This window comes from Octopus bimaculoides, chromosome 4 (genome assembly GCF_001194135.2).
Source record: "Octopus bimaculoides isolate UCB-OBI-ISO-001 chromosome 4, ASM119413v2, whole genome shotgun sequence".
NCBI classification, from domain to species: Eukaryota; Metazoa; Mollusca; class Cephalopoda; order Octopoda; family Octopodidae; genus Octopus; species Octopus bimaculoides.
Genome location: NC_068984.1, coordinates 49,833,580 through 49,854,641, shown reverse-complemented (window position 1 = coordinate 49,854,641; position 21,062 = coordinate 49,833,580). Strand labels below are relative to the sequence as shown.

The 21,062-nt window shown below is 36.6% G+C and overlaps 1 protein-coding gene across 2 annotated transcripts in view; it reads left to right on the top strand.

Moving 5' to 3' along the window:
- The window catches only part of LOC106881250 (solute carrier organic anion transporter family member 4A1), a 193,017-nt gene that overhangs the window by 38,773 nt on the left and 133,182 nt on the right, over positions 1 to 21,062 (top strand). For both annotated transcript variants that reach the window (XM_052967048.1, XM_052967049.1), the window contains exon 2: positions 5,814 to 7,154. In XM_052967048.1, the coding sequence (XP_052823008.1) occupies positions 6,924 to 7,154 (231 nt within the window). In that variant the 5' untranslated portion in view covers positions 5,814 to 6,923. The remainder of the gene's footprint in view (positions 1 to 5,813; positions 7,155 to 21,062) is intronic.

The following is a 21,062-nucleotide window of genomic DNA, read 5'->3' as shown; positions in this document are numbered from 1 at the left end:
TATATATATATATATATATATATATATATATATATATGTGTGTGTGTGTGTGTGTGTGTGTGTGTGTGTGCGTGCATATATTTGACTGCGGCTTAGGCCCTAGAAATGAACACTTCAATGCAGATATCTTTTGTTATGTCTGACGGAACCCATGGAAATCATTTGAAGCTAAGTAATAGCGTTAGATATCAACTTCAAATGAATTATAACGTTGAAGTTGTTCCAAGAAGCATTATCGGCCTAAATGAAATAAGCTATACCGGAAATGGGATGTGTCGCTTTATTGATTGCATGCTAGTATCTCACCACACTACAGAAGCTATCAATGGACATCATTCATTGACTCCTTTACCAGAATGTGTGACCTTGTGCCCAAGCTGGAAATCAATTATATTCTGTCACATGAGATTCCAGTAAGAAACTAAAACGACGATATCCCTTTAGCTCAGATATCCCTTACGTTAATACTGCTCCTGAGAAAGATATCAACACCACTACATTTCAATAATCCTTGTAGGCAATGCTGAAAACAACGCCACGTTGGCTTAAACGATTCTAATTTCTTATCTAACTGGGCAACTCAGCCTTGCTCTTTAGTAGCCCTCTCTTCATTTTCTTTTTCTTTCTTTCGACTTGCGATCAGAACTCTATACTTTTAGAGCAATGGGTTAAAGAATTAAGGAGTAAATGGAAGTACAAATATATTTAAGAAGAGATGAGTTCATCACACACATATACAGACACACACACACACTAATCCGGAAAGGAACTTATAAAATGATCACAGAGTTCCTATATCTTAACGGAAGAAAACATGGACATGGAATGTACCTGTTTATACCTCAAAGGTAACAACAGTGTCATTGAAGTGGAATTACTTCTACTATACCGGTGAAAGAAACCAGATCCAGTTACAGTGCTTGCCAAATCGAAGTAATGGTTAAAAGTGTGTTATGATAAGGATTTATGTGCGATTTAGCCAATGAAGTCCAGTCACTGACGAGAAGGAGCACTCCGTCGTTTACGACGACGAGGGTCTCAGCTGATACGATCAACGGAACAGCTTGCTCGTGAAATTAACGTGCAAGTGGCTGAGCACTCTACAAACACGTGTACCCCTAACGTAGTTCTCAGGAAGATTCAGCGTGACACAGAGTGTGACAAGGCCGGCCCTTTGAAATACAGGTACTACTCATTTTTGCCAGCTGAGTGGACTGGAGCAACGTGAAATAAAGTGTCTTGCTCAAGGACACAACGCGTCGCCGGGAATTGAACTCACGGCCTTACGATCGTGAGTCAAATGCCCTAACCACTAAGCCACGCGACTTCACTACTGACGAGAAAATCGCAACCGAATCTATCACTAACCACACGCTATTTTCTTAGATAGAAAGAGAATAAGTCTGATAGTGTATCTAGACAAGCTTAGATACGCTATGAATGCTGTATTACAATGACTGGCACAGCTTTCACCATAGGCCTGTTGTTTGGTAAGGACTGACCTAGGGCTAAATAATAGCAAATATAGTATTAACTTTTCTCACTAGTAAAATAGGTAACATATTTACTATACTCCCTTCAGTCGCAAGTGCAATATCCATGAACTACCTAGTCCGAGCATGCTAGAAACAGCAGCTAAGTATCACTAAATAACAAATTATGATTGTAAAATAAGAGAAAGATATATTGAATAATATATGTAATGTAATATATGAAAGATTATGAGATAATTCCCAGAAGAACGCCTTGGATCATAGTATTTTCAATTAAGACTGACCTAAGAACAAACAACAAAAGCTGTGCAGCTTTCTCAAGAATGCAGGTCTTGTGAACTACTATGTTGCCTCTATATTCTGTGGAAGAAATATGATAATATGGAAACGCCTAATTGTAGTTATCTCACGTATTTGTTGGAACAATTAAAATAATATTTTGTTGCCATTCCGTCGGTTACGACGTCGAGTGTTCCAGTTGATCCGATAAACGGAACAGCCTGCTCGTGAAATTAGCGTGCATGTGGCTGAGCACTCCACAGACACGTGTACCCTTAGCGTAGTTCTCGGGGAGATTCAGCATGACACAGAATGTGCCAAGGCTGGTCCTTTTGAAATACAGGTACAAGAAAGAAAGTTTTGGTGAAAGAATACATCAGGGTTTACCACCACCCCCTGCCGGAGCCTCGAGGAACTTCAGGTGTTTTCTCTCAATAAACACTCACAACGCCCGGTCTGGGAATCGAAATCGCAAGTCCGCTGCCCTAACCACTGGGCCATTATGCCTCCACCAAAAAAAAAAAAAAAAAAAATAATAATAATAATATTAACCATTGATTAAGCTTTGCTTCACTGCATATTTAAATCTAATATGTTATTTAACGATCACTACGTTAAATATGTGAACGTTGATTTTATATGAATCTAATTAATCATGGCCTAATGGTAAGAGTGTTGGATTCACGATCATGTGGTCGTGGTTTCAGTTTCTAGACTAAGTGGTGTGTTGTGTTCTTGAGCAAAATACTTCATCTCTTCGACACCTGACGCATGGCATACTGTATTCCCGTTTAGGCAACGTCGACTTGAAGGAGAGAGTGAGCTAATGCACAGCACATACATTTGATTACTATAAACAAATCAGTTGTACAAGTCGTTCGGTAAAAGTCGTCTTCGATGGAAGAGTCCATCACAGAACAAAATTGGCTTTCTCTTTCGTTGCCCCAATGTCTATCAAATAAGTAGATGTAATACATTGTGGTCTACAAATCTCTGATTTTGTGTTATTAAAAATAAAATATGATTTGATTTATCAAATGAAACACGTGCAAACATGGTTCCCAATAGAAATCTGATTAGGCTGTAGGGTTCTTTTTAGGGAGTTGGTTCAGTAGATAATCCCGAGCTCCTGTTTGGCTCTTCAGGCCTCGATCCCCGAGCTAAACTGACCCTCTTATAAGCACTGTCGGTAAAATACATTAGATAAGAAAAATAGTATCTACTTAGGTATATATAATAAGCATTTCAGTCATAAACTCCATAGATTTATCTTGTAGAAGTGCCAGGGAAAGACATAGTATACAACTAAATTCATAGAAATTTATACCCAAATGTATGCACACCCATGTTAGCAGCAGCTTACTCAAAAACTTGTATATACGCATGTAAGTAAATATACGAAGGCGGGTTTCTTTTGAATTGGCAGGTGGCTTATGCGTAAACGAGATGTAGCAGGTATTTGAGATTTCGCATAAGCATATATAGTGACATTTTGCATCATTTTGGAGAGGATGACGCACAATAATGACCAGATGTGATTTGAGCACAGAAATATATTGGAAGGAGTTACGTTGTTTTCAAGTATCTGTATGCGTTCTGCTTCTGCACCTCTCTGGTGATATATATATATATATATATATATATATATATATATATATATGCGCAGGAGTGGTTTGCTTCCCAACCACATGGTTTCTGGTTCAGTCCCTCTGCATGGCCCCTTGGGCAAGTGCCTTCTAGCCTCGGGAGTGGATTTTGTATAGGGAAACTGAAAGAAGCCCGTCGCATATATATGTATGTATTTATGTGTTTGTTTGTGTTTGTTCCACCACCATCACTTGACAACCGGTGTTGATGTGCTTACGTCCCCGTAACGTAGCGATTCGGCAAAAGACACATATAGAATAAGTACTTGGCTTACAAAGAATAAGTCCTGGGTCGATTTATTTGACTAAAGGCGGTGCTCCAGCATGGCCGCAAGTCAAACGGCTAAAAAAGTAAAAGAATAAAAGAGCGTGTGTGTGTGTGTTTGTGTGTGCATTTTATGCACATTGCTTGCTTTTTCTTGTGAATCGAGGTTCTGTTTATATCTCTCGCTATTACTATGTACCACTACCCTCATTTACGTATATATTCCGTTCTTCAAGCTTTAGCGTTATTCATACCTTATACTTAATACTTGTTTGTAAGTTTTATGCATCTTGAATTTTTTACACCCTTCTTTCCTTACTCATCTTCCACCATATAATATAGAAAACATCCAAACACTGCACCTTTTTAAGAGTAGCCATATTTTGTTGATTAGTGTTACTATATAAATAATATATTACACATTTCAATCACGTGGAGGCACGTGGCTTAGCGGCTAGTGCATAGCACAGAAGATCATAAAGAAGGTGCTCTCTGTATATAATTGTATACACAGCTCTGCTAGAAACATGGATTTATCTCCATGAAAAATATGTATAGAATATATAGACTAATTATAATGTATGTGTCCTGACATAATTTCCCTACATCCTATTCCGTCTGAGCTAGTTATCTATAACAAATATACAATGAGCGAATATATGGCGTAGATGAGCCAAATATGTAGGCGTTTGATTTGGCATGAAGAGAAATTATATCACTGAAAAAGAAACGAAATAAAGCTATGTTTAATGTCCGGTCTAAGATCTGTTATTGCCAAATGGGAAAACCAAAATAACAAGACAAAATTATGTAAGGCGGCGTTGCCGTCCCGGACAAAATGCTTGGAGGCATTTCTTCGAACTTTACGTTTTGAAATCAAATGCCGCCGAGGTCGACTTTGCTTTTCATTCTTTCGCGATTAATAAAATAAGTACCGGTTGAGCACTGGGGTCGATGTAATCGACTTAAACACCTTCCCTGTAATGGTTGGCTTTGTGCTAAAACCGACATTATTGGAATAATGTATTGATAGAAATGGTATTACGCTAATTATTTTCACGTCTCTTTACGTTCCAAGTTCAAATTCCAATGAGATCATTTTGCCTGCTTTTAATCTGTGTGCATATAGAAAGTTGTTGTTGTTGTTGGCACTCCGTCGCTTACGACGTCGAGGGTTCCAGTTGATCCAATCAACGGAACAGCCTGCTCGTGAAATTAACGTGCAAGTGGCTGAGCACTCCACAGACACGTGTACCCTTAACGTAGTTCTCGGGGATATTCAGCGTGACACAGTGTGACAAGGCTGACCCTTTGAATTACAGGCACAACAGAAACAGTAAGTAAGAGTGAGAGAAATTTGTGTTGAAGGAGTACAGCAGGGTTCGTCACCATCCTCTGCCGGAGCCTCGTGGAGCTTTTGCTGTTTTCGCTCAATAAACACTCGCAACGCCCGGTCTGGGAATCGAAACCGCGATCCTATGACCGCGAGTCCGCTGCCCTAACCACTGGGCCATTGCGCCTCCACATATAGAAAGTAAGTACCAACGAAGTACAACTAAGTAACTTTCCAAAATTACACGGATTATACTAAAGACAAAAATGAGTATGATGTTACGTTTTGTCGACGTCGTTGTATGATAAGAGGTACAATCGTGACGAATAGGTTTCAATTTCCAGTTAAAACAAATTCATTTCTGTAAATAAGGCTATTAAGACAAAGTTGAATGTTACAGTATTTCATTTTAGCCTTTTTTCAGAATATGGACTTGAGAAAATGAAAGTAGCATTACTTTTTAAATGAAAGTGTTGTTCATACAATACACAAAGAGGTTCTTTGTATCATGTCTACGAAACTAGCTTCGGTGAGTCAACGAAGATTGTAAAACACAGGATCAGTACTTTGGTTTCGATTTTCACTTGAAATTTATACTTTTAGTCTAAAACAAAAGTATATTCTAGAAAAATGTTAAAATTTGAAGAGATGAAATTTCTCATGTGTGACATATTGAATTACAGAAAGCTAGATTAGAATTCCATGATATATGTGCATAAGTAAGCAATAAATATATGATCATATTGATGTTATATTTTCATCTCACTGTATTATTTTTCATTTTTATTTTCTACCAGGTCTTTACAGTTTAATAAGAAACGAGAACAGAAACGAAGCGAAGAGAAAACAACAAAAAAACTTGAAAAGGATTTTCCTAATTTGAAAAATACTCCTACGACATATGATGAATTGCAGCTCTTCTATGTTTTATATATAATGAAAAGTACACTAACTCTAAAAGATTATTTGAAACTGAGACAGTATATAAATAGGCGTACCTTTAGATAAGCTTATAAATTGGATAAATATCAGATAAACTTTAAAGACCATTATTGTTACTTCTTGCCGTCCAGAAAATAACTGATTTCTAAAATCAAAACAAATTGGAACTGGTTGTTTTGTCTTTTCTCCGTCTATTCAGTCTCCCTTTTTGATACAACCATAAATCGAAAGTATTTGCATTCGTATCATGACCAAAAATATATTCTAATATTAAAATCAAACTCAGCTGAATCTAATTTAGATGTGTGTGTATATCTGAGAGCCTGTATATAATTTGTAGCTATATACACAATCATGTAAATTTAGCATGTGTCATAGACTTTTTATAATCATTGTGTTAAGTACTCTATAAAGATAGAATTTTATATTAAACGTGATATACATATCATTTCACTTGTCCATTCCATTAAGCTGAAGTGTCAGGGATGGGCTCGAATGAGTTAAAATGCGGTGTAAAGTAGTATTGTAATCTCCGCATCCTTTGTCTCTGAAAAATGGAGAGGATCTCGTTTATAGTTTAATTAGCTTCGAGTATTATTAGAAATAGTATTCACAAATTCCTTATTTGGCTACATTCCGGTCATTCGTTTCTAATAGATATTAAATTTACATATAATCATTTCATAAACATTCGTTTTAGAACATCAGCTCGAATGCCGATTTGATCTCGTGTCTGTGAAATCGGAAGTCTTTTTTTCTTTTGTAAGTTTGTGTGTATATATATATATATATAAGTAAAAAAAATATACATATGCCACAAATGCAAAATAAATAAATAATAAGATTTTTTTTTCTTTTTGCCATGATAATAAAGATTGTAAAAGACAATCAAAAGCAAACTATAAGTAAAAGGTAATTGCCTGTTTTAGTTTTTCAAGTTAATATATTTTCATAACTTCACGAATATGACTGGGCCAATATCATATACAGCAATGAGTGAAAATGGCGGTATTTCGCCGCCTGAGAAAAATGGCAAGTTACCGACTTGCCATAGCCATACAAGACTTCCTCCTGATAACATGGATGATAATATTAATGTAAAATGTGGATGGGGCTCTATACGGCCTTCGTTATGTCAAAGATTTGGACATCCCAAATGGATTTTGTTTCTACTAAGCCTTGCAGGGGCAGCTCAGGTAAGTTGTTTTGTCATGTCATTGTAATATATTGAATTTGTTAGACTTTTGTATCTTTTTATAAAAGTAATATTTCGAATGAATCGATATCGGTATAGTTTGAACTTATTTCACCAATGTGGTATTTTAAAAACATTCGTTGCTATTATGTTAAACTGTCGTATGTTCAAATTTGGCCAAATGCGTTTTCTTCAATATTTATTTTTGCTTGCAATAGCCGGTTCTTTTGATCAAACTATCGCATCTCCAGCTGTTGTAGATGTCAAAATATAAAAAAATTGTCAGTGTAGTACAACGGTTTTGCTATGGAATGATGAAACTATTTTTTCGTTTTCTAAAAAAAAAGCAACATTTTGGACTTACGACACTTTTGCATAATAGCAGCATTTCCCCCACCTTCAGTATCTTATTTCAGTATAAAGAAAATACGAAAAACTAAATTTAATATTCAGTTGATAAAGTTCTTAAAATTAGATAGATTTGTGTATCGCGTGGATTCACGGTACAGAAGTCTTATTTTACGAATTAATATTAACTTTTTTCCTTTTAGACAGTTGTAATTTTTATCTTTCAATATAGTTTACACACTTCACTAAATTTTGTTGAACATTTCAAAATAATTTTATATTTTAATTGTCATTCTACTGAAAACTTTGATAAGAATCCAATTTTTTATTTAATTTCTTTCTTTCTTTAATCTTTGACACGGGTACAAAAGAATATTCGGAAAGGTTATCTTTTCTTTTTTTACGTTTCACTGCACTTTATTTAAACTGTCGGTTGTTCTTTCCACCTCTACATTTTATTTCTTTCACGAAATATTATTTTTCATAAATATTATTATAATGATATGGCGGCTCGAAGAACTTTTATTGCTATATATTGTATGCAAATAAGGGTATTAGCTGAGCATGATTAAAATCGGATGAAAAACAAACGACTGTTGCTAATAGTGAGTTCCAATTTATGTCGACATTTACTTTTCTCATATGACTATCCCCTCATCCTCCACCAGGTTTTTTTTTCTTAATTCACTTTCGACTCATAACACTTCTAAAATCGATCCCCAGTATTTTTTTCTTTTTTTTTTTCCAAATCAGATTTTTTTGCTGATAACTTTTATTCGAGCCAGATATATGTATGACATATGTGGAAAGAGAAGAAAAGAAAGATAGCTGTAAAAATATTATTAGATTAAACTGTAAATTGACGCAGACGACTTTCTTTTGTTTCAGACATCTGTTACATGTAATAAATTAAATCCGTTTCTTTTGATTAGCTGACCCTATAGATTCTAATTGACTTTCAAATAATACTTACAATATTACCTCCCCTCTAATCTTAAATTCAATTCTCAGCAACCCAGATAATGTGCTTTTATGATTTTCTAGAGCATCGTTTGAAATTTTAATTGCTTCGTGTTCACACTCATGATAAGACTTTCATTAGATGCTATTGCGTTGCTTAATAATGACGATTATTATATAATAAAGTGCAACATATGTGTGTCTTCTGACTCAGCAATTCATAAAATCGATCGTATTGACATAGTCTAAAGGCACTCAGCCAAACTAATCTATTATGCAGTAAATACTTAATATTCGGACATCTCCGTTATAATGTAAGAGTAGGTGATAGATAGGCAGAATCGTTAGATCGTCGGAAAGAAATTCCGCGGAATCTTTTCGACTGCTTACGTTCAAATCACGGCTGGGTTTAACTTTTCCTTTCTTTCCTCCGGGTTCGATAAAATTAACTACTAACCCTTCCTCTATACAAGGAACATAGTTCGACGTACCGGCTTAAACATAAGTACAGTCACTGACACATGCACACACACACGTAGGAATTATGTGTACAAATGGATGTCCGACTACTGTTACATTTAGAGTTCCACGTAGATTTTCATAATCCAGTTTGCTTCCTGTATAGTTAAGTAACTTCTATACTGAGTAGTATTGTTAGTTATGAACTACAGAGGAAATGTAGGAAAAATAAGGATATACACCAGTTTATAAAGTTTTTACGCGCGTTTCACTATCATGATTATTTGGATTCAAATGCATATATAGATGCTCAACCTCGACGGATCCTCAAGAAAAACTTTATTGTATCAAGTTACAGATAACTATGTCCAGAGTTAGGTGGCTGACGAGGCATTTTGTCATCATTTTAGGATAGAAATAGAAAGCAAAAGGATATCTATGCAAACATAACAAGATTCCGCGGAGTTCCCAACTTAAAAATTCCAGATATGTTATTGGCAAACTGTTGAAGGTTCTTGCTCAAGGTGTTGTGCAGTGGGATTGAACCCGGAATCATATTGTTGCAGAATAACAATATGATCCCGCAGACATAGCTGTTTAGTTGGTTATCGTAAATGTTTTGCAACAATTTTGGAAGATTGTAGCAGTTGATGCGTCCTCCATCTCATCACAGCGTAGAATAATTGAAGCAAACTTTTGTGATTCGAAGCAGAAATCAGTTCCTGCAAATTCGGAAGGCATTTGATATTCCATTTCTCCACCTTACGAAACTTACTACAAATCGAAATTTGATCCGCCTTCTATATTGCTTGCTTAATTTAATCCATTGAAATCGATGATGATCATCTACTCGTGAACCTTTTGATGAATGTACTTCTTGAAGAGCAGCACTGTTAGAAGCGCAGCCTTCTATATTAGGGAAATAATAACTATCTTCTTTTTCAACCCTTTCGCAAATATACTGCTGATAGGAACTAGCACGATACTGAGGGTCAGTAAATAAATGTTTATTACATAAATCTTCGGAGTATCGTGCACCTTGAAATTCCCTGTCTACACACATATATAGACATTAAAATAGATTTATATGCATTTATATTCACTTGCATATATTCGGTAGAAGGTGCGTATTTGAACATGCAGGCGCCCCATAAAATCGATGCATACATCAGTGTGCACATTCATGCTAGCATCCAGGCACATATTTGTACATATCAGCATGGAAGGTAGTTGCTCACAAATACAGATGCACACACACACACACTCTCGCAAGCATGTATAAATACAGACATGAATTTGCACATTACTGCGCGATCGTACATGGCTGCATGTTCACAGATTGATCTAGCGTATGAATGGTCTTCAATCTGAACGGATGAATCAAGTCAATTAATACAGAAGGTAGTAACCTTACTAACGAATTACACATTCGATTTATATATTATGTGTGCGTATTTCTGTGTGTAATTATATATGCACACAGGCGAATGCATAATCTAATTAAGTTTCTAATTAAAAATCATGGTGATGAAGAAATGAATGTTGGTGGGGATGACGGTGTCATTGTTTCGGTCTTATATCTGCCGGAAACAACAAAGCTTATTAATAACTGTTTTTTACTAAACATCAATTTTAAGTTGTTCATCCAGGTCAGTCCTGATTAAGCAGGCATGCGATGAAAAGTATTCAGCCATGACTAGGCAATTTTTTATATATATACATATATATATATATCTATACATTTTTGTATTTTTAGACAATCTAAAGCTATATTTCCCATTCACTACGTCTTTTCTATTTGAAGAAAACAGTGGAGTGGTTCGAGGGAGAATTTACTATTTGTAGCCGGTCGAGCAACCGTATAAACTCTCTCCTTGGCTCATCAAATTACATTTTGTTGAGGTAATATGGTGATTGTATCGATCTCATTACAGCACTGACTGATTCCCCTCCCTCTCTTAATTCACAGACGTATCGCTGCACAGAATATTTTTTTTAATAGTGCCAAAGCTCCTAATATTTTAGAAGAATGAAATTTAAAGTTGTCTTGAACTTTCTTAAGGGTATTGGGAACGTAAAGGAAGCCAAAGTGGCATCGTGCAAGATACGAAACTGCGTTATCTTCTCGACACTCTTTCTTTCACTGGGAGCTATTATCTTACTACATGGCACACGTCTGTATTGTGAAACGTATTAACTGACGTTATTAATCACTCAGAAGTTTTAAACCTTTTATAAGAAACCCGTTAATCTACTAAAAGCTAATTGTTTAAAGCCATAATTAATGTCAAAGCGGGAAGAAGAGAATTAGAGAAATATAACTCCGGTGATTTAAAACCACCCCCACTCTTTTCACTCGTTTCTTTTATTACTTACTCCTGTTCTCACTCACGTTTTTCACCCAGCTTTCATCCTATATATTCACGCTTACTCAGCAAAAGCTAACAAGAGGATTTGTCTCTTAAAATCCCTTACATGTAAGACCATCCTAGAGAAGCTATACTATTACTAACCGAATGACGTTTGATGTAGGCTTTACTTATTAAAATCTTGTTCATCAAAAAAAAAAAAAATCCTGTTTCCACCTTTGATTTCCCTAGCTGCTATGATATTTTCTCTCTTCCACTCCAGCCTTTATATCATATACACTGATTTTCTCCATTTCCTTATAGATGTAGTTGTTATGGCTTCATTACGCTTAGCATGTTGCAATACACTTGTACAGTTTGATTAATCTCGTTAATTTTTTTTCTTCAAGGTTAAATATATTTGCCGTAAAAACTACGTCCTTCATAACTTTTTGCTGGGGGCGTGTTGATTACATTTCTCCCCAGTAGGATAAATAGAAAGTAACTAAGATATCCTGCAAACACATGCGTAAGAGGCATAAGTCTCCCTATTTCAAAGCTCGATAATTTCGAAGGCAGGATTTTAACCCGGCATTGTAAACTAACGAAATACTATGTAGTTTTAGTACGATGAAACAGTTCCATGTTATGGTACCTATCTACACTTGAATTGAAGCAGTAATGTAGAGAATCACTGAACGCATTCGAACACACTAATGTCAACCATCAGACCTAATTCGACTCTACAAACAAATACAGTGATGCCTGAACAGTGCTCCGCAACCGGTATGCCGCGGCACACTGGTGTGCTACGAGACGATGCTAGTGTAACTTGAATATAATTTTTTCCCGATACTTTTGTTTACACGTGTTTGCATTAAGTATAAGCGAGGATATATATTGCATGAAAACATGACCTGGTACCCGATACGAAAAATCACAACAAAGTGAACTCTGCTAAAGGCACCCAAGGATTAGTCGGGTACTAAACCGTGCAATGGATTAATTTTATCTCCAAAAACTCAAAACTCATTGAACAAACCCCACAAAGAATTTCGTCAAATACTTAAGCAGTCCCTTCAATCCATTGCCTTGGATTGGCACTTTGTTTTATTTATCAGTAAAGTATAGAGAGTACAGTCTATATTAGTATAGAGCGTAGGGAGCTAGCAGAAAAGCCTTTTGTTCTACGCTTTAAAGATTTTGCTAATTCATTGCGTGTATGTGGGTGTGCTTGCGCACGCGTGTAAATATTTATTCGCGGGGGAATACTAAGCAAAATTCGATGCACCGAACAAAAATACTTGACATTTAGGCCAAATTATGGTCATTTATGCATTATAAATGTACTGGATGAGATGCAGTCGACAAAAATCCCTGAGATAGTGCTCCAGCATAACCATAGTTTAAAAAACTGAAACCACTAAAAGAACGTAATTGCGTGTGTATTCTTAGCTTAGTGTTTCATTTAATTACGGATCATTCTTACTTGACTTAATGAACCTCTTAAGCACTTCCGTTTATGGAGTATTGTTGCTGTGAAGTGGGCGATGGTTTGGTAACTTTATCACCGGGATTTCTGCTTTGTAATTTTTTAAAAAAATTATTTTTCACCTCTTGATAACAGGAAACTGAATCTATTTTTAAGCTTTTGAAGTGGTTAGCATTGTCTTCTAAAAGAAATTATGTATGTTAGGATGACAATAATTCCTACTAAAATAATTCCTAAAGTTTACGAATTCACAATTTCCGCAAATGAATATTAGGGTAAAGAAGTGTCAGATTCAGAGCCGCATACAAAGTATATTGCAGTATTTAGTTACGTTCTATGTTCAAGTTCTTTCTTTCTTCACTTAATTTTTAAATTTGCAGTGGATTAGCAAAATTACTTGCACTGTTTAGTTGCAAATCTTTTAAGTTCTGATTTCAAAACGTTACTGTTTAACCTTTCGGGAACGATAAAACAAAATAGCTGCCAAGTCCTTTCGTTGATATGTCGACTATTTCCTCGCCAAAACCTGTGGAATACTTCACAAGTTAAAAATTATGTTTACAGTTGCTACGGCACAGGAATGGCAGAGCCGTTTGCAAGCTGGACAACTTTTTTTTTTTTTGCAGTAGTAGTAGTAATGAATGTGAGAAGCACTCAATACAAGATGAGAGTGTTGTCATATTTGAAGAAGAAAAGTACAGAGTAAAAAATCAATGTATCGGCCAAAATAAACCATCACACACAACGAGAGCCAATATATATATATATATATATATATATATATATATATATATATACGCACACGCGTTAGTGAATACATTGTGTGTACTCACATATGCAACTTTTATATCGTAAATAAATTGAATAGCCGAAACTCTTTGAAGCTAGAAATGTCTTTACATAATATTGCTAGTTTTAATTCATAGACATGTTTTATAGTTTACATTGCATATGTTAGTGGTAAAATTCGTCTTCGTCTTCGCTTGACCCAAGTTGTGTGAAAACTGTGCATTGTTCATATGCATGTTTATATGCATTGTTGGGCATAATTGTAGTGCACATAATATGAAAATGTATCGTTGGAATTTCAGTAAATAGAAGTTATGCTAATGGAACACTATACCCGTGTGTGTGGGGGGGAAGAAGGGAAGAGCTAACAAGAATATATAAATAGAAGCAATAACGGCAGCTAGAATAACAAGACTAAGCGAGAGCCTCTACGTGGTCGCCCAAACTGTTAGAATTAGCAGCCAAATCTCCCCCAGATTAAGCACTACCGTCATGGAAACCGGATGCATTCTTTTGATCATAGACTTGCTTAATCAGCGTCGACTTCGGCATAAAGAACAACAATAGTAAAAGCTGCAGCAGAAATAGCAATGCAAACAATACTGCACTAATAGCACTGACTTCAAAAACACATTTATAACAATCGGGCGACCCGCTGTGGAATGTTTTGTAGGCGGTATTTTTATATAGCTATGCTTGTGAGTGGGTAGATGTTTATTTTTTCAGATAGAAAATATTATCAATACGTATACAAGTTGTAAATATAGTAATAATGATATCCATATCATCTGAAAAATATTAGGCAACACAGCAAAAGAGATTAGAAAGCATGTGTAGCCATGACGCTCGGTACTGAATAAGCTAATTAGGTAGAAATTGTTGTTAGCACAAGTCGACTCTAAAAGGACAGATCTCTGAATAAAGATACTTCTTATGTGATCTCTTCGCCTTCTCTTCATATATAGCAAATACAGGATTACGTTATCCGGCTTTTTTCCCCATTTCAAGACTATAATTTGAGCGAGTTTTTACTGTTATTTCTAGCAAGTCTGACAATACGTATAAACTCTCTTGTTGGTCAAAATTACCTTCATATAGTTGGGAGCTTAGTATTTTCTCTCTTACATTTAATCACCAAAATTATTAGAAATAAAACTTCACCGACCGTCAGCATTTCTTACAAGTAGCAACCGAATCTTCCTCAAACCATATAACCATCTTTAGACTAAAGTTAGAGTAGGATCAAATATATGAGAGAAAAACAGTTTAGATAGCGACGAATAGTTTTTGAATTTTTTATAATCTTTTGTAGATCCTCTCAAACTATTATTGATGTGGTTCTGTAAGATCCAGTCTCCGGTTATGATTAGTGGAGGCGCAATGGCCCAGTGATTAGGGCAGCGGACTCGCGGTCATAGGATCGCGGTTTCGATTCCCAGACCGGGCGTTCTGAGTGTTTATTGAGCGAAAACACCTAAAGCTCCACGAGGCTCCGGCAGGGGATGGTGGCGAACCCTGCTGTACTCTTTCACCACAACTTTCTCTCACTCATACTTCCTGTTTCTGTTGTGCCTGTAATTCAAAGGGTCAGCCTTGTCACACTGTGTCACGCTGAATATCCCCGAGAACTACGTTAATGGTACACGTGTCTGTGGAGTGCTCAGCCACTTGCACGTTAATTCCACGAGCAGGCTGTTCCGTTGATCAGATCAACTGGAACCCTCGTCATCCTAACCGACGGAGTGCTAACAGCCGGTTGTGATTATTTACATTCTTAAATGCTTGGAAAGTCCGTACTATATCTCTTTTCACCTAGTCTGGTTCAAGCTGTTGAACACCATTGGTCGGCGTCTCTGTGTCTTGCTTGTCGTGTTCACTCAAACACAATAATACTTAGTTCTTATATTGAAGCTATTTGTGTTTAAACTAACATTGGCAGGTGCGACTTTAGCGTGCAATCTACCTGGCTATTTACAATTCAGTATGCAGTCTAACAATAATCATTACGGAGATAGATTTTTTTTTTTTACGCTGGAGACTACAGATACTGCAGTACACCATAAGCTAAAGCAATAAACGTAGATGAACTTGTGGACATGACCCTATTACTGAGGTTGGATTCTGTGATGCAACTGCAATTCTGAGTCTACAGTTTCTGCGGTGGAATTGCCCGTCGTTTTTTTTTTAATTTTATTTTACTGTAAAGTAAGAATATTCGATTACCAATTCTACACCGTCCATCATAAAACTTCGAGTAGCGACAGAATAATTGATCTATTTAATCAATTTTATAATTTGTAGTCTATAAGCATAAAGAAAATAGAAAAAAAGAAGAAACCTGCTGAAACTGCTCATCTTGTCTGCCTAAAGGATGTGATCTAAGCCTACTTATGAGAATATATGGTGGTGCTGTGTAAGCTTTCAGGTAATCACTGTCCAGCTATGTATAGTTAAAGTTGTTTCATCTTTAGTCATTCCTTTCTTTTTCTTTTTCGTTCAATGTATACACATCTATATTTTCTAATACGTTTTCCGTGGTTACGAGTGTAGTGTGTAATTTTGAGGAAGAATTGACTGCTATTTCTAGAAGATTGTGACGACGTAGACTCTCTATCAACAACGACGGTTGTAGAATATATGGACAAGTTATAAGTTTATAACTTCTTGAATAAATCCAGTTGATGGATTACCTAGATTTTATTTATCCATCTTATGGCAGCCTTGAAAAAAAAAAGCCATTGGAGGAAATATATGACCAGTTGGTAGGGCACTAATCTTTTCACGTCTTTTTCAAAACGTCAGCACTCAGCTGGCAGTTTCATAGCTACTGAGATCACCCTCCCCTTTACAAAATAGTTCATTATATAAAATTAATGTCTTGCTTTATTTTCCTTCAAAAGCGATGAAGATGTCAATCTCTTTTTTCCACCCACCCATCCCTTCCTCTTTGTGGGATTTATTCTCCGTTGTTCCCGTTATTTTCGCTCTAATGCTTTATCAACAACTTTGCTAATAAAGTAGAATGTATCCACGATTCACGCAAAGTCTGCCAACACTTGCTAAGCCGGTATTTTTAAAGTCTAAAACCCAATACCTTTTTAGGATAATGTGTCATTTTTACGACAAAGAATCAGTAGACATAATTAAGCTGTATTCTCACGAGTATAAATATCCAGGCTTGCGTTGATGCCAATACCTTTCTGTTACTTCAACTTCATTTAGAATTAGCATTTTGAACTTTTTTTTTTTACTCTTGTTTAGCTCGCTTCAGCTACTTGAATAGGTTGAAACGTCTTCTTTTCTTGCTCACTAGCACTTACTCTCTTTATACACAAATACATCATATCTATCTACTGCGCTTGTGTGTGTGTGCGCGCGCACACACACACACACACACACACACACACTCTTCTTTTATTCTTTTATATATTTCAGCCGTAATATAATCAACTTTAAATTGGCCAATTCTATGTGATTTGCTTTTGGTGAAGGAGGGAGTTTGATATCTCTGCCCTCTTTGGAGTTTCCTGCCTTGATACTGTTTCATTTGGGATCTTGGATAGTAAGATGTCAACTTGTTTCTGGAAAACATCTACCCCAACTCCATGGAGATCTCTCAGATGCTTTGGCAAGGCGTTAAATAGCTGCGGGCCCTTAAATCCCAAGCTACTGCAGTAAATGAGACAGCTAGGAATTCTGGAACAGTGCAGTGACGTCCTATTCGCGGTCTGGTATAACTCTCTATTCCAAAGTTTGGTGCCAGCTCCGTACCTTCCACACATATCACTGCATGTCTCTCTCGTCTTTGTTCCAGGGAGTAGATTCGTAGCTCTATCGGGCTCTCCCAGTAGCTCAGCTGTTCCATTGATGCAATCTTCCTCGTGTAGAATCACTGAATCGTCTCAAATTCTGCTATTACTCATACACTGTAAGGTGACCACAGCTGAGAATAGTAGTCCAAATGGGTAAGGACAAATGCCCTCCATATGAACTATATAGTTTCCTGGTCCCTTGTTCTGAAGATTCTCAGAATCCATCCGGCCTTTTGCCTGCACACTGCTTCCATCTTGGTGATATGCATGTGATACGAGGCAACGTTGCTTATATCAATCCCAAGATATTCAAAATAATCTACAGAAAGACCTAGGTGCCACATATAAATGGGTTGAGGACAACATGCAATTTAAGGCAGGTAAATTCCAAGCACTCTGCTACCAGCTAATTGGTGCTCCGAAATCACAACGGCACTTTGGACCAAAAGGAGCGGCATTCCTAGAATCACATACGGTGCGTGATCTTGGGATTGATATGAGCAACGATGCCGCGTTTCACATGCATGTCACCAAGATGGTAGCAGTGTGCAAGCAAATGGCCGGATGGATTCTGAGAACCTTCAGAACAAGGGACCAGGAAACTATACTGGTCCTGTGAAGGACATTTACCCTTTGCCGGCTGGACAGCTGCTCTCAACTGTAGTTACCTTACACTTTAGGATTAATAGCAGAACTTGAGGCGGTTCGGCGATACTACACGAGGAAGATCGCAACAATGGTAAAACTGAGCTACTGGAGAGATTGAAAGAGCTACGACTCTACTCCCAGGAGCGAAGGCGGGAGAAGAATGCGGTGATATATATGTGGAAGATACTGGAGGGGTTGGCACCAAACTTTAGAATTGAGTTATACCAGACCTCGAATTGGACGTCATTGCACTGTTCCAAAAGTTCTAGTTTCCTCATCTAAGGTGAGGTATTTTCCGTGGTAGAATTTTACGTGAGTGTTCAATAAACTAATATGTAAGGACATACAAATTCTGTGAGGCTGTGCGATAAAAAATTTCGCTTCCCAACCGCATGTTTCCGAGTTCAGTCCCTTTGTACGTTTCTTCCACCATAGCCACGGGCCGACCGAAGTCTTGCGAGTGGATTCAGTCGACGGAAACCGAAAGAACCCACTCGTATATGTGTATATCTATCTATGTGTCTTTCTGAATATGTTTGTTCCCCAACATCGTTTGATAATAAATGTTGGTCTGTTTACATCCCCGTAACTTAGCGGTTTAGCTAAAGAGACTGATAGATTAAGTAAAAGACTTAAGTTCTGGTGTTGATTAGTTCGACTAAATTCTTGAAGGCGGTGCCCCGGCATGGCTGTAGTACAAAGATTGAAACAAGAAAGAATATGTATACACAAACAGGTGTGTGCCTGCATGCACGCACATGTGTGTGTGCGTGTATATATATATATATATATATATATATATATATGCATGTATGTGTATGCGTGTGTATATATGTATATGCATGCATGTATGTATATGCATATACATGTGTGTGCATATTTATATATGTATATGCATGTATATAAATATGTAGCCATAGATTTGAACTCTACGAAAAGTATTGAGTACACTTTCGCACGCGTTTCTCTATGTATTACAGTAAGTTCCATACAGTACTTGAAAATGTAAACTTGTTTCCCTGTGACGTTTGTGAAGTCATGGAATAATTTTTGTTAGACATCTGTGTCTCAGTTTTTATGTCAGAAAATAACAACCAAACGAAAGAAGGAAAATGAGATGCCATCATAAAATTCGTTATTTCTCATTGAAATCCCTAAACCCCGAAGAGTTGCCATAGCCTTACTTGCACGCTTGGGACTTAATTTTACAACTCCTGTAGAGAAATGAAGCTTTTATGCGCAAACACAAAAAGGGATGAACTTGAGGTGTCTTAGAGTTCAGTGTTTCGTTTCTGTTTTTGTCTATTTTTGTTTTATTTTAGATCATGATAGAACATCTAGGCTCTGATTCTCTCTAGAATCAATAACTAAAGAACACATGTGGTTGTCCCTTATGCACGTAATAGGTAGTTATAATTTAATATGGTTCTTCTATATGTTGTTGTTTAGACTCAATTCATCTCCGAACAGGCCAATGCTAAAAGGCATTCCGGTCGTAGCCATTTTAGCCCTTTTTTATTTTTAAGATATATATAACATCTAGAATTACGTCATCCAATGTATCCATTTTCATGTCGGTAGGATATAATGAGGGGGTATTTGACTGCTATTTCAAGCAAGCTAATAGGAGCCATCTAGATGCATTATCGTTTTCTCGTTCTCGTACTTGTTTTATATTTGTGATGAATTTGACAAATTTTCTGGATGTTGTGGCGTTCATATATTTCAAAAAGAACACTTAATTCTTCTATTTACTCAGTTTATCAATATGACCTTTTCAATTAATTTTTTTAAAGGCTGCATGTACTTGTCGATTTCCATGTTTTCCATACATTGCAAAGCTAAATCCTCAACAATACAGCTATGTCTGCTCTTTCTTTGTTGTAGATTTGACGAGGGATCTATTAAAATGCAAAACGAAATTTTATATGGAATATATTACACGTGGCATGCACACATTTTTAACTAAGCACGTATGTTTTGCGTTCAGATTAAGAGGTGTTACGGATGGCTGAAAATCTGTTGTTTCGGTCCATGTGGTTTATTAGATAATTGGGGTCTTGATAGTGTAACCTTTTGATGGTTCAGCAGCGTGACTACGCCCTGTTCATTGTCCATGTCAATTTAATCAGATTTTTCCTTTTTTTTATTTTATTTGTTTATCCGTTGCTCCACTTTCTTCCCATTTACATCTGTTTCTCTCTGTTGATTCATCTGTAGAGAAAAGGTGTGACACTCGTAACCTTTTTAAAGTTCCTGCCCCTCCTAAACAAGAGGACATGTTGGCGCATTAATTTCATGTAAAAGAGAAACATCTGTAGATCGGTGGGGGTGGGGGATCTTATTTTTTCTTGAAATTTAACACACATACACACAATGACGTTGCTTATCTGTTAATGACTATTTTACGTTTAGTTATTTACTTTCATCCTTTCAGTGTCGGTAAAATAGTCCTCTTCCACAAATTTCGAGCCTTGTACCTCTATTACTATTAGAATACTTAACGCATCGGCGAAAATGCTTAGTGGTATTTCTTTTGTCTCTTTACGTTCCGAGTTCAAATCCTAACGAGGCCGATTCTACTTTTCATCTTTTTTGTGGTCGACAAGATAAAGTAACAACTTAAGTACTGGAGTCGATGCAATCAACTTCTCCCTTCATCAAAAATTGCTGGCTCTGTGCCAAAGGCGGTGAGCTGGCGCATGCATTAGCATAGCGGACACAATGCTCAGCGGCATTTCGTTTGTCTTTACGTTCTGAGCTGAAATGCTGCCGAGATCGACTTTGTCTGATACTTACGGGGTCGATAGAAAAAAGCACCAGTCAAGTACTTGAATCGATGTAATCGGCTTATACCCCTATCCCTGAAATTGCTGGCCTTGTGCCAAAATTTGATACCATTATTTTTGTCTGTCGACATCGTCAGAGTTTATATTGAGTTCAAATGCCGCAAAAGTTGACTTTACCTTTGACTTCTTTTGAGATTGATAAAATAAGTACCAGTTGAGTACTGGGGCATGTAGTCGACTAAGACCCTGCCTATAGTAGAAAGT